Source organism: Clarias gariepinus, chromosome 27 (genome assembly GCF_024256425.1).
Source record: "Clarias gariepinus isolate MV-2021 ecotype Netherlands chromosome 27, CGAR_prim_01v2, whole genome shotgun sequence".
Lineage (NCBI taxonomy): Eukaryota > Metazoa > Chordata > Actinopteri > Siluriformes > Clariidae > Clarias > Clarias gariepinus.
Window position 1 is genome coordinate 2,770,069 of NC_071126.1, and position 15,603 is coordinate 2,785,671.

Sequence of the window (15,603 nt, forward strand, 5' to 3'; positions counted from 1 at the left end):
GTCTTAGAAAATGTGTCCGTCCAGCCAGATTGTGTCACAGTATCATGCAAAACTGGCTAGACAGAATTTAATAAACCTTTTCCACTACTTAAATATCTGATATAAGCTACTTGCTTAATGTAATCAAACACCTGCACCAATAGATATTAATAGGAAAAATTAAACTAAATACTGAAAACTGAACCAGGATTACTCAGTATATTCATGGCTGAAATAAGAGTGGTATACATGAATTTTAATGTGCAGGAGTCGTTTTAAGACAAACCTTAATCTTTATGTGGTCTACTTTTTTGGCTATTCTTTAATAGCAGAGAGCTCTGCTGTACATAAAGACAGACAGACATGTACGTGGGCTTTAACCTGAAAAAAAAAAATACAGTAAAGAAATGATTACAGTAAAGCTGATCAGCTTATTTTTAGCTTTAACCTTTTGACTATATCTACAAACTCTTTAACATTATTACTATTATTATTATTATTATTAATATCATAACTGTAAAGTTTTTCTAAAGTTACGTGGTAGGAGAGGCGAGTTGCTCGGTCTGTCCACTGTGCTTCGGTAAGCTTTTCTGGCCAGAAGAGACTCAGTCAAACACACACACACGTTGTCTATCAGAAAGGTCTCTGTTTATTAACAGCAAAAGATGGGGTTTATATATGTTTGACCAAACGCCTGTACCATAGACATATGTTACTACAAAGAACATGAACCATTGTAAATGTCCTGGTGAGATCCTGAAGAATCAGAGGAGAGGAAGATAGAGAGGTGTTCGTCCAGAGACAGATCACAAGATGTTGGCTCGAGTTAGGGGGAGAGGGGGAAGGAGACAGAGGGGAGAGAGAGAGAGAGGGGGGGAGAGAGACAGAGAGAGAGAATGGGAAGGTGAGCGTGGGAGCGTTCACACCTTAAAGAGCAGATCCAATAGGAGACAGGAAGATAGCAGCAGGAAAGATTTAACACGTTAATATCAGATCTATGAGGAAGAGAGCAAGAGAGTAGAAATTACTCCTTTATAGCCTATATAAAATTATTCCAACAATAACTTTTTAATGTAAAAATTTCCAAAGGAAAAAAACGTTGTTTTTAATATAACAAAAATATTTTTTTAATTGTAAGAACAAAAGTATAAAATTCAGGTGCAAACATTTGGTGAATTATACAAATAACTATCCACAATTAACAGAACAATAATAAAATATCAGTACAATATATAAAATATCTATAGTACAGTATAAAGCAAATTCAACTGAAAATATGTCAATAAATAATGCTGAATCATCATATGGAAACCTCCCAGGTATGACGTAGAATTCATGCGCCAGCGTGGTGCCACGTCACCTTTACGAGACTCGCGCGATTTGTTTTGGTATGAAACTTTCTGCGTGAACGTGTAACCGACAGCATTTATTATTATCATCATTATTATTACACTGCACTCATTATTTCTGGATCCCGGCAGCGATGTTGTCTCCGGATGTTTTCGCGGCTTTTCCCGGACAGATGTGGGAGAAGGTGCTGGCGAAGGTGAAGAGAGCGCTGGTGTTTCTGGACGACGCGTGCGCGGAGAGCCTGCACTGGAGCGGAGGGGCGGCTCTCCTGCTCGAGGCTGGCGCACGCAACGTCAAGCGCTTCTCCAGCTTCGAGGCTGGAGCGGAAAACGAGCCGAAAGCCGTGTTTGTGGTGAGCACGCTGCTGAAAGGCAGGACGGCGGATATCATTAAGGACGTGGTGTCTCTCAGCCACTTCCGGTACTGCGTGGTGTGTACGGCGGTGCCCCACTCTGTGCACCTGCTGGCTGATGGAGGAGGCTCCGCCCCTGAGAATGACGTCACTGTGGTGTTCAGACGCTTCCAGGAGAAGCTGAGCGGCTGGATGGGTGATGCTGAGTACACAGCCGAAGTCATTTATGCCCCGGTGCTCCTCGCCAGGGTGACCTCTCAGCTCCTGATCGCACCCGGCTTTGCTGATCTCTTCCCTCTCCTAGACTCGGATCTCGCCTCCATCAACCTCAAGCGCCCGGAGAAGCGCCGGTTCCCGAGTCTCGCCGACCTGGACGTGAATTCTCTCCCCAACGAGCTGCAGCTTAAGATCAGAACGCTGGTCTCGGCTCTGAACGCACTCTTCGAGGTGTCAAACACACGGGAGGAGAGCTTCACCGTGGGCCCCATGAGTCGCCTGATAGCCTCCGAGCTGGCCAACCATCCGCAGGCTAAAAACCGGAGGAAGGCTGTCTCCGCACATAAAGCCTCGCTGGTGTTCGTCGACAGAACTCTTGATCTGACAGGTTGAGTGACACAGTCTCAGTCATAGCAAGCACTAACTATAATCACTTCATGGGCGAAAGCTTTGTCGGCACCTGACCCTGACGTGCTTCCTGAACATCCAATTCCAGATTTATTCCCTTTTCAGTGGTTGAGATGGTGACTGAAATGCTCACCAGTTTGCCTAATTTCTTGTTTCGTGACCAGTTCTATCACCACACCAAAAAGCAAAAAGGATGTTTTTTCTCTCTTGCGTCTGCCTGGCCAGTCTGAGAGTACAGGAGCATGCGTGAGAGTAGAGTAGAGCTGCGCTTAACAATGAGAGCTCTTCATCACAGCACAGTGAATATACAGTACCAGTCAAAAGTTTGACACAATTTCGGATTTATTTTCTACATTATAGAACAATACTGGTTTAAAAAAAAACTATTAAATAACACTTACGGCATTAAGCAACACTGCAAGAACTGTGTATTGTCGAGTGCATTGGCAAACCCCAAAAGTAGCAGACGCATCTCAATATAAACTGTTCAAAGGAAATTGTTGCATATTTTAGATGCCTTCAGCTTTGTTTTACAATGTAGAAAGAAATAAAAATCCGGAAAGACCCCAGAATTCGAAGATGTGTACAAATTTTGACTGGTAATGCACTTGTACATTACAGTACATTACGCACAGGCTGCAAAACCACGGAAGAGACTAATTTAGCAGTTCATTTTGGAGCATTTTTTCGTCACTCAGTGTGACGTACCTTAGCTAGCTAGCTGACTGGCCACAGATGGTTAATGTTAGTCAGGTGCTGCATTCTGTTTCACAGTGTAATTTACTCTAAACAGTTCACCCTACTCTCCGCCCTGTCCTGTGAGGATGCTGGTTAATGGACCTCCCCTAAATAAAATTCCTCCATTCAGAACACTATGTGACATCACTAGTCCAGACATCACTCCTGCCTTTCTCCCTTACCATCAAGGATGACATAATCATAATATTACTTAATCATAATTTGTAAGTAATCTAAATATATCATAATCAGTAATTAATTAATGTTGCATAGGCTATTGGTATAATATTAATTTCTTTAGTCGTCCATCTTAACCAAATACTGCAGATCTACACTTACCCAGGCTGCTTCCTACAGTTAGCGTATTTAATGATTGTAAAACACCTGCGGTGCCGTTTGATGCATATAGTTAAACGTTTTAGTGATGTTGCTGTTCATTATCAGCACTCATGGCGTGCCTCTCGTCCTATCAGATTGCTCGGCCGGAGCTAACTGTTATGTAATGTACAGTATAATTAATACTTTTTTTTCGTAGTGTGAAATTTCCAGCAACAGATGTCTGAGGTTTATCAGGGTAAACTGTTGCTGCTACTGTGGAAATTTTATTAAATATTCAGTACATAATATATCAAAACAAAAAAAGGTGCATTAGAAAAAAAAATACAAGGTGCATCATATAATTCCTAAAAAGATTAGTATTATGCAGATTAATAGCCTGTGCAATTTTAACTAATTATTGATTTATATATGTAGATTTCTTACACATTATTATAATTATTATCATATTAAGTAATACAAATGTTACATCATCCTTGATAACAATAATTTGTTAGTCATTTTGTGCTACAGCAAGGTGCAGTGACTGATGGGTAATTTTGCTCGTCCATGATAAACCAATGTTGAAACAATGTTGGTTAATTTTTTCCCTTTACTCCTTCCCTTTAAACAGAGTGCTTTCACGCCTTTTAGTTTGGAATCTTACCTAAGATGGCTGAATCCCCTGTGCAGTCCACTTCACAGGGAGCTACTAGTCGTACTTTACCTCACTCCCTGCCTATCCAAACCCTGCATCCTCTACATCAACAACCCAGACACGAAAAGGGTTCATTTTGGCGCCTTACGATTTATATTTATCTGGAGCACTGCCTTTGCTGTTATAATGAGTTTGAAATTGTAATGTTCCACCATATAGTGACGTGTTTGCAGCAGAAACGTGGAAAAGAACCATGTGTGTATATGAGGGTCAGGTGTCCACATACTTTTGGGAATAAAATTTTATCTTTTACTCTTTTTCATATATATTCTTTCTGTCCTTTTATTTATGAACATGCTTCTGTAATCGATCATATTGTGGATATTGTACATTGTTGAACACCAAACTCGTATCATGGATGGATTAGGGTAGTGATGCAATGTTTCTGTGACAGTATGATGCCACTTCTGTTCTTTATGTCAGTATTCAGGGCAGCATGGTGGTGCAGGGGGCAGTGTTGCCACCTCACAACTCCAAAAGGGCCTTTTCATAATAGGGCCCTAGGATTGTTTCCGAGACCACTTGACTTCAAAGTATGGTTTGTTTTGATCAGTGAGAGCACTGTTATAAAAGGAGGTTTTAAGAAGGATAGAGTGTACTCAGACATGGATCGAATCCGATATGAAAGTAGTAGATCGTTTTTTAGACACGTCATTAGTGCTATCTGTCCACTAGAATCCAGGGGTCAAAGTGGTCAGGCTTGTCCTACAGCACCAATGTCTTATAGAGTTTTATAATCATATTGATAATTAATTGATGAGGTCATTCATGCTCAATCGTTTGGAAAGTGACTAATTGTAACCTTTCTGATAGTAACTCCCTTTTTCTCACAGGAGCTGTCGGACATCACGGCGACAACCTGGTGGAGAAGATATTGTCTGTTTTACCTTCGTTGTTGGGGCATGTGACTGATGTACAAGTAGACATGCTGGAGCTGACGAGTCTTCAGTGCACGCCCGAGGCACAGGGGGTCCTGGCACCTGGCTGTCTGGGACAGACTCAGTAAGGACACCCACACTGACTCAGAACATGAACACTGAGATGACACTGAATACATTTACACTGACACTGAGTATAGAGTCACTTTACAATGTGAACTCTTAGTGTCCGAGGGTTAGTCTGAGGTTCTTAATAATACACTGTTAGGAAATGTAATTAAATCCTTCTCTAGAGATAGCTTTAAAACCTTCAGTAATCTGTTGCAATGAATTCAAAGCACTGTGTTTTTGCTCTTTTAGTTTTTCCTCACCTTTTCTATATTTAAAGGGATAGTTCAGATTTTTAAAAAGTCGTTATGTATTAAAATTGAGGGTCATATAAGTATCTTATTGAAGATTTTGGTCTTTATAAATTTTCCTGGTCTGCACACCAACAGACAATCTTTAAACAATGACTCAAGACAAGACGTTGTCTTACAGCACCTTACAGCACAGTGAAATTATTTTTATTGGATCCCAGTTAGGAAGCTGGGGTCAGAGCACAGCGTCAGCCAGGTTACACCGTCCCTGGAGTACATGGGGGCTTGGCTTACCTCTCAGCTCTAATCACATCCCTCACCGCACCATGTTCCCTCCAGCACTGCTCGTCTGGTCCTATCATCTCTCAGGGATGAAGGAAGACATTCATCCAGACTCTTTTCTGTTCTGGCACCTAGGTGGTGGAATAAACTTCCACTAGATGTCTGTACTGCTGAGTCTTTGAACTTTGAATCTTTAAACGACGACTCAAGACGTATTTGTTTCTTCAGTACTTGGGCTAACCCCCCAATCCCACCCACCCACCCATTTATATATACTGTATATATTAAAAAATCCCCTTCCCAACTGTTTTTGACTGATGGCACTTACTTAGTAACCCAGTGTAAGTATTTATCCAATGACGGAAACTTCAAAGCACTTTTTGTAAGTCACTCTGGATAAGAGTGTCTGCCAAAGGCCTAAATGTCAACTTTTGCATGGAACTGGGTCGTCGAATTTGGCTTTATCTCCTTACATTGTACTCATTTTTTAGGTAACAAACTTCACATTTAGTGTGCAGAGCAGGAACATTTATAACATCCAATATGCACCTCACTTTTGATTTAAGGCAGACTTAACAAAAAAAAAAACTGAACTATCCCTTTAAGGTTAGCTTTCCAGGCATGAAAACAAACCTCAGCTCGAACCCAAAATACCTTTTCTTTTTGAACCTTATAATTGAAAAGTCTCATGAAATGATTCCTAATGACACATTTTCCCTTTTTTTACATCAAATTATGGTGCAGTAAATAAGACCCTATATGTGCTTTTGCCATGCACGAGTGACCACATCGCACATTGCAACGGTTCAGATAGTTTTTAATATGAATATCACTCGTGAAAAAAGAAAATAACTGCATTTGAAGCTTGGACGGGGTATGGGAGTTTCCCATGTGAGTTTTGGCGGATATGCACTCTCATGTTCAGATCCGCAAAACCAAAAAAAAAAAACATCTATTTTAAATGCGACCCCGCTATTCCCCCTTTTTGATTCTATTTATTTATTTCGATTTTATTTATTTGTATAATGCTTTTAACAATTGACATTGTTACAAAGCAGCTTTACACTATCAAAAGAATTATTTAAGTTTGTATGAGATGTGAACGTATATGAATCAAAATAATAAGATTGTCTCTGATGAGCAAGCCTAGGATGACAGCGACAGTGGCAAGGAGAAACTCCCTGAGATGGTAATAGAAAGAAACCTTGAGAGGAACCAGACTCAACAGGGAACCCATCCTCATTTGGGTAAAATGGATACCAGGGATTGACCTGCATCATACTGTGTGAGACTGGAAGTTCAGTATAACAGGAGATGTGTTTAAGTTAAAATTGAGTCCAGTTCTTTACTGCAGGCTCCGGTAGACTAGGAAACTCCAGTCCAGAACTATCGAGCAACTGAAATCACAAGTCCTCAGAGAACAGTTGTCTGCATCAGCTGAGGACAGGACCATCTTCATGGATCACTGGCAGCTCAGGACCGACATGTATAGATCGACAGAGAGACAGGTAGAGGGAGAGAGAGAGAGGAGAAGAGAGAAAAGAGGAGAGAGCAGAAGAGAAGGAGAGATGGCAGTTAGGTATGGTCATAGTCAAACAATGTATAATGTGAATGTGTATTAAGTGCAGAGTGCAAGCAGGGACTCCGGAAGGACTAATTATGACAGCATAACTAAAAGGAAGAGCCAGAAGGAAACGCAGACATGAGGGCTCCCTGAGATGAAAAGCGACCAATCGGATTGTAAGACACGTGGCAGGTTGTAAGACACAAGCAGTTCACTTAGATACATTTAATACTTTATTTGTCAATAGTAGTGTTTTAAAATCGATGCAAAATTTAAAAAATACATAATACGCAAAATATAGTGTGGATAAGATGAGATAAAAGATGATGTGCTCGTATCTTCTGGTTCTAGTGAGGACTAATTCATTCTGGACAAACTGAAGCTTGTTTATACACCTAGTTTAACAACCAGACAGTAAGGCGTTAGAAAAGTCCATCCTAGAGGTGATAAAAGCATGAACTAGTTTTCCTGCATCGTTTAGTGACAATATAATTTTTATATTGGCAATATATCTGAAGTGAAAGAATGCTATCCTGGTAATATTATCTACATGTGCTTCAAATAAAAGGCTGGGATCTATAATCAAACTAAGGTCTTTCACTGTTGCTCCTGTAACAGGAGCATTAACATCCAATCTCTTATGCCCTGCACGCATTGCTCAACTTTAGTAAGCAGTTTTTTCTTATCTGGTTTTGCTGAGACGTAAAACTGTGTGTCATCAGCATAACAATGAAAACTAATACCATGCTTACGAATTATGTTGCCCAGAGGACATTGTAAAGAGAAAAAAAAGCAGTGGGCCTAAAACTGAACCCTGTGGAACACCAAACTCCACTTTGGAACATGCACAATGGTCACCATTTAAATCTACAAACTGATAACGATCAGTCAAGTAGGGTCTGAGCCACAAGAGGGCCATTTCCTTAATTCCCACTACATTTTCTAATCTGTGAAGGAGAATACTATGATAAATAAAGTCAAAAGCTGCACTGAGGTCAAGTAACACAAGTATAGTGAATCATAAGTTTACCTGTTTGTGTTCGAATAATACCAGCAATGTTGTCTGGCTGATGTCACCCTCTGTGTGGCGGGATGTGGGAACAACCGACCCCAGGTTTTGGTTTTCTTAGATGATTATGCATTTCTCTATGATAAAACAATGGAGATGTTTTATAAAAACAAGTCATCACTGTAAAGTGAAAAAGTTGACATTTATTCTCGCTTTCTCTCCTTCTCCCTTTCTTTCGCCCTCTCTCTCTAATGCAGTGACCTCATTGCACTGCATTTGAACTCCGCTTTGCTTTGGCCACGTTAACTAGTTGTGTCATTGTAAAAACAGTGTTTAAGCGAGTTCAGTTTTTTTGTCGTTCATGCTTAAAAACTTTTGACAGGGCTGTAAAAACAGACTAGAGATCAGACGCTTTGTACTCTGTGATTGAACCTGCTCCCAGATAAACTCTAGTATCATGTATTAGTACAGTATTTGTGCATTATAAGGGCTGACTTAATGGACAATTCCAGGGCCTTTAAGCATAGCCTAAAGTTAAAAGCATTACTGAGGAAAGCAGTTTGCTATTTAGTCTCTTGGATCTGCTGTCACTCCAGGGATTGGACAGAATTGGTTAATTTTCTTTTTTCTCTCTATTTCTACTTTTATAAGATATTCAAGCACAATTAGTCTTCAAGACTCAGGATGTGGCAGATAAGGTTAGTGATACTGGAGTGTCTACTGTCAGATTAGTCTCTTGCCCTGCCGAGATACACAATTAATGTTTGGCGTTTAAGTTAATTCCAAAAGGCAACCTCTAGTTCTATAAAAATGAGGTGCCAAAATAAGCAGTTCCTTGAAAGACCACTAGGAACGGGTCTCAAAAGTGAGTCAATCCCACTTGTTAAAATGTTCAACCTTACACCAGAAATAAATGTTTACAGCCTGGTAAAGGAAAATGCTTTCGATCTCATTAACTGGGGTTTTCCATTCATGACAACTTTACAGGGGTTAATTTTTATTAAATTCATCAGGTACAATTATATTAAACCATAAATGTTTTTTTACTATTGGGGGCGTGGTCAATTTGAGTGACAACTGTACTAGGGCTGTGCGAATAATTGAAATCGTATCGAAATCGTATCGCTAAATAAATATTGTTTATGATGAAAAATTACATAAAGTGATTTTAATTATAAAAGAAGCAATATAAAAATATACATGTTGTATATGAAAAAAATATATAATTTATATATACATATACATATATATATACATGTCTTTTTTTATAATGCGTATTTTATAATCAAATTCGTTTAGTAAAATTTGAAATTTGTAAATCATAAACCTATGAATTTACAGTATGTTCCAATATAATATTTGATCGAGATTATGTGGGGGGGGGGGGGGGGCATTTTAGCGCATAACAGTGTTCTTTAGTTTTTCTGATACTTAAAGTCATTTGAAATAGCTTTTTTAGTTTTTGTATCTGAGAAAAGGCTTTCAAATAAGAATGTATGGCTCTGTAATGCACTTTATTCATCTCAGTCAACTTTAGGCTGTTCCTTGTATTGTGAATAATGACAAAAATTTTTTTTTTGATAAAATGCTGCATGCATTTAAAAAAATAAAAGAAGATTTTTCTAAAAAGAAAACCAATTAATCTTTGTTTCCCTTATATATTTTACATTGCTGTTTAATTAAGCAAAATTACGTTTTATCCGATTACTCGATTAATCAATACAATTTTTGGTAGAACACTTGATTACTATAATATTTGATAGCTACAGCGCTAACACACACACACATTTACTTTTTGCCATAGGTCTGTTCTAGAGACTTTTTGTCTTACAGGACATTTTTAGTCATGGGACGACATGTAGGGTATGAATGAGTTCAAAGTAAAGCCGGCATATAAATTAATGTTACAGTAGCTTTTACAGTAGCTACTGTACCTTAGCATTTTGGCTTAGTTTAAGCTAAAGACAAAATGGATGTTTGTTTTTTTGTTAGCAACAACCTTGCTAAATAAAAAATAATAATAAATTCAGTAAAGGCAGGTCAGACTTTGAAAAAAAAAATCTGAAATCTGTATTAATCAGGAAAATTGCAGTCAGTGCATCTTCAGGTTGTTCTTTTTTTGTCTTTCCTAGAGAGGTTACAAGCTTTATATGATTGTGGTGCTAATCAGCAAGAATGCTTGGTTGCAGGATTGATAAACCTGATTAAATCTCCCACCGAGACTTTTGCACCGTGACGTCATGGGCAAAATTATTACCAGTCATGGGATTTAAAACAACACACACACACACACACACACACACACACACACACACACACACACACACAGACCAAACTCCACATGTCATATATCAGCACCACATCCCCGCTAATGATCACGACAGGTCATTACTGTATTACAGGAGCACCACAGCATTATGCAAAACCACACCGCCAGAGATCAGGGGCAATAAACAGAAGCTGAGTGTGGCCCAGATGGCACAGAGCTGGCAGTGCGGGGGACCAGCAACAGTCTCACAGTGCTCCAACACAGTCAAATACATCAAATCTAAACACTGTATGTTCAGTGCTTGTGTGAGCCGTTCAGACTTTTAGCATCAAGCAAGTGTCAGTTTATGCTTTTGAAGATAGATACTGTAAAATGTAAATACAATAAAATGTGAATTTTTCTATTTAAAAAATGAAATTGATCGTCAGTAAGAATGGACACATGCTTGACAGATGCAGCAAGGTGAAAAGAGTTTTTTTTTAAAAATGTATTTATTTTTTCCAAAATTTAATGGGTGTTTAAGTCAAACCAGGACTTTTTTTTTGTGCAGAATAACAAAACATGGTTATTTATTTTTCTATATAATCTAGTACCAAACTAAAGCAGTTACCCCAGTGTTTTTTTTGGATACCATCAAGGTAAAAAGATTTCTTACACTAAGAGCTACATGGTCTGAAACCATTTAAATATTTTACTGCAGGTAAGCGTCTTATTACTGTACTGTGCTTGAAGTCTTCTGTACGCCTTCATTCACCAAAAAAATGACAGTTTTTACACCTTTATTTACCAAAAAATTTGTCACAGGTCCCAGTTTGACTTGAACACCCCTCATGGTTCAAAAAGTGTGAAATAATTCTAGATTGAAAACTGATTAGCGAAACAGAAAATTAATTAAATTGCGTAATCGATTTACTCACACAGCCCTACCTACTACGACCCCAAACTGCTTGAAAAAAACCTGAGGGTTATGCAAGGTTATAAGTCGTCTTTGTTGTTCTTATTCATGGTCTAATAGAGCTTCAATTTTTTTATTTTTCATGTTAGTTTCTCGTTTGTATGTTTGGGCTATTTCGCAAGTTAGTCAACAAGCAACCACAATTTTAAATTCATTTTATTATGTAATATATATTATTTTATTATTATTATGAAAGATATCATTAATATTATAATTAACCCTAGGCACGTAACAAATTAATACAAAGTTAATTAATAGAAAATTACGTTTATTTTGTAGCACATTTATTTTTTATTATGTTTGTCATGTAATACAAAAATGTTTACACTAAATAAATATTGTTTATGATGAAAAATTACATGAAACGATTTTAATTATAAAATAAGCAATATAAAAATATACATGTATATGAAAAAAATATATCATTTATATTTTTTCTCTATACAACATGTCTTTTTTCTATAATGCTTATTTTATAATCAAATTCATTTGGTGAAATTTTAACTTTGTAAATCATAAACCTATGAATTTACAGTATGTTCTAATATAATATTTGATCAAGATTATGTGGGGGGGGGAGGCATTTTAGCGCATAACAGTGTTCTTTAGTTTTTCTGATACTTAAAGTCATTTGAAATAGCTTTTCTACCTACTACGACCCCAAACTGCTTGAAAAAAACCTGAGGGTTATGTGAGGTTATAAGTCGTCCTCGTTCTTCTTATTTATGGTCTAATAGAGCTTCAAAAAAATTTTTTTTCATGTTGGTTTCTTGTTTGTATGTTTGGACTATTTCGCAAGTTAGTCAACAAGCAACCAAGCACAGCGTTCAAACTAATTTGTTTTCTCAGTCTGCCAGTCACTGTTTCCTCGGTTTCTGTCGTGTAAATTCCAACAGTTCCATTTTTACCAATTCTGATTTTATTTTATTTTTTTAGGCTTTTGCTGTGGCAAAACAACCCAAGTGCAAAGCTTACGCTAAGGAGCTTCCTGCCGCTGACTGTTTGCTTGTTTGTATGTGAGCTAGACTAGCAAATAGAGCAAAGTCTATTCTTACATTTTAAATAAGATTCTTTGCTGTGGTAACTAACAAAATGTGTAAATGTGATCTCTTTATAAACATCACCGAAGCTTGTTATATGGCTCTGACCTGGCTCTGAACTAAAACCTGGTCTGATTGCTACCTGGTCTGATTGCACGTCAGAAAGGTGTGTTTACAGCTGTGTGTAACAACAAATGCAGCTGTAATAATGAAATTATGAAAGCATAAGGCTTCATATGATAAAAAAAGTGATACATGTTTACTAGAGCATTGCTGTGCAGTGCAGAGAAAGCCAACATCCTGAAATGTTGTAAATTCGCTGCCCTTCGTTCCTGCGCTGAACCTCCACACAGACTCGCTTACTCTCTTCCAGACAAGCTCTTAGAGTGCTCGCCTGGCGAGGCAGCGCGTGGTGAATGTCTAGCTCCTGTCGTGTTCTCTACGCTCAGGCGGGTCTCGTCATCTGTTCCTCTCCTCCTGTTCCCTCTCATGTGGTTTGTGTGGGCAAAATCTCTCTGGGTGGCTCGGCTCTTTCTCGTCCTCTTTAAGCTCAGGGTGCGGTGGAGCTCTTTAAGCTCGTAGAGGAGAACCAGGCCACTCGGTGCAGCAAACATACCCCCATGTTTCCTTTGGTTTCTTCTCAGTACTTTAATTGATACCTCCTTGACTCCTTTGACCCTCTGTCCTTCAGCCTGGCAGCCTGACTTCAGTCAGTGTTTACTGTCATGAACGGTGTGTCAGGGTAATACACTCAAAGAAATCAAGGAGAAAGGAAACATCCAGAGCACACAGCTGCCTCATGTGATGCTCCCAAACAAAACAGTCCAACATTAGATTTGAAGTTTAAAAGGTGATGAGTAGTCTTCTGTACAGTCTTGTAGAGGATTTTATTTTATTTTGGGGCATTTGTTTTAAGTATTGAATCAAGAATCTTTATTTTTTCCTAGTTTTGAAGTGTTAAAATCTACTAAAGTATCCAATAAACATTGAAGTGCTTGTGGTAATTGTTTAAACCTGGTTGGTGTCTGTACTGTATCTTTTTTTTTTTTTTTTTTAGAGAATTTTCCATTTTTAGACCAATTAACCTTTGCCAGTTTAACCGTCCTGACTGGGATCATTTTATTTCATTATAAATCCACAATAATGCCTAATACATTATCACCTAGTGTTGTATTAGATCTTTTTATCATCTTCAGCTCTTGTGAACATTACAGAGGTTTTGACCTTATATTTGCTGTGTATGTTACCTGAGCACATACCATTCATTTTTCAATGGGAAAAAAAACATTATATATACATTATTATTTTGACTATAACAAATACTAAGATAGAATCTGTTGTACTATTTATCACAGAATATTTTACTGTTTAACTGTTTGCCAAAGTCACTTTTTTTAGCACAAACTTTTGTGCAAAACTGACCGGTATGATTATTTATTGAAAACAAAAGCCAAAATGTACACAGAAAAAACTATATTACAACTATAATACTTGACCCATACACTGTAGAAATATATTTACAATTTTAAAGTAGCCCTGCTTTCATTTCTTGTCATTAAAGCGAATCACATGAGATTTGCCCGACCCGTGTTCGCATCCCATAAGTCAGATGCAGATTCGTTTCGGGATGAAATTTACTGCACTTTTTTCGAGAGGGAACTTGTAAATTGTTCAGATTTGACCGGAACACAACAGGAGGGTTATATAAGTTAAGTGATTTAAACATGTAAATCAATTCTTAATTGAAAATCGATTGATAAACTGATGTTTATCTCAGTTTCTCAAGCAGCTATAAATCTTATGGGTTTTAAAGTAATGCTCTGTAAGTGTTTGTCAAGTTATAATTGTTTGTTTCCAAGCTATGAATCGATTCTGGATCTAAAGCTGATCCATCAATTCAGTTTATTGAATCCACAAACAAAAAACAATAATCTGTTAAACCACACAGCTCTAGTTGGTGTGCAGTTGTACACGTGAACACTGATGAATCCCACATATTAGGATTGATCATATATAAACTGATTTGCTTAGTTAAACTAATTTGCATAAATAAAGGCCCCTAAATCACCATATATGGTAAATAAATTCTCCTTGAGGACAAGAAGTGACCAAAAGATCATTTGTTTGTTGAAAAGAAAACAATGCTGAAGGCGTCCAAAATATACAATTATACCCTTTGAACAGTTGATGTCGAGGTGCGTCTGCTACTTCTGCTCTGTAAAGCCTTCAGAAGACCTCTAGTCTGAGGTGCTGTTTACTGGCGAATGATTTTCTGTTCTGCGGAAGTCAGCGGGAGTTTTTTGGTATTACTTTCCTTGGACGGTCTTCATGAGAGCCAGTTTCATCATGGTGCTTGATTTGTTTTGCAATGCACTCAAAAATAATGTTCCTGCAAGAAATATTCCAGAACAGCTGACCTTCATGTCTTAAAATAACAACTGACTGTTGTTGTTGTTGTTGTTGTTTTTGTTACTTATGTAATGCTGTTAATTACATAATACCGTAAGTGTTTATTTCGTAGTTTTAAAGAAATCCAGTATTGTTCTAGAATGTACAAAAATAAATCACTAAACAAAAAAAGGATTTAATTAGAAGGTGTGTCCAAAATTTAGCCTGCTGCTGTCTGTCTAATTTCCTTTTAAAATGCGCTCATGGCTTAAAGATTTTTTGACTGGAAAGCAATTTAAACTTTACTAGACAAACAAAATCGATTGATGATGCACTCTTCACTCTCAACATAGCATTTTCAACTATGTTGCAATTGCAAAAGCCATGTTCGCCTATCCATAAAGCTACATGAGCCAAATCTTTTATCAATGCATTGGCTCAACGTTTCTTTTATATAAATACGTTTTCATGCACAAGCCAAACTTGATGAACTCCAATATTCAAGCACATCGACTATGCTTATGCGCACAACGGTGGTATTATTATTGTTACTGGTGGGCCTCACCCATATTCTGTTCTTCTGTTACATACATTTAATTATTTCTTTTGAGAATGATACTTTTGAGTTTTTCTAGGCATACATAATAAAAAAAGGCTATATACTATTTCTGAAGGGATTTTATTTTTGGCTTTTAATAGTAGGTCTGGCTAATTCAGCTCTCCTGATTGCAGGTTATTTACCTTTATAATACTGGAGTGCCTGTACATTTCACTGGCTGTACA

At 37.7% G+C, this 15,603-nt stretch overlaps 1 protein-coding gene across 1 annotated transcript in view; it reads left to right on the forward strand.

The window, feature by feature from the left end:
* The first annotated feature begins 1,312 nt into the window (after positions 1 to 1,312).
* The window catches only part of scfd2 (sec1 family domain containing 2), a 133,198-nt gene continuing 118,907 nt past the window's right edge, over positions 1,313 to 15,603 (forward strand). The window contains exons 1-2 of the mRNA XM_053488965.1: positions 1,313 to 2,285; positions 4,910 to 5,078. Coding sequence (XP_053344940.1) covers positions 1,463 to 2,285; positions 4,910 to 5,078 — 992 coding nt within the window. The 5' untranslated portion in view covers positions 1,313 to 1,462. The remainder of the gene's footprint in view (positions 2,286 to 4,909; positions 5,079 to 15,603) is intronic.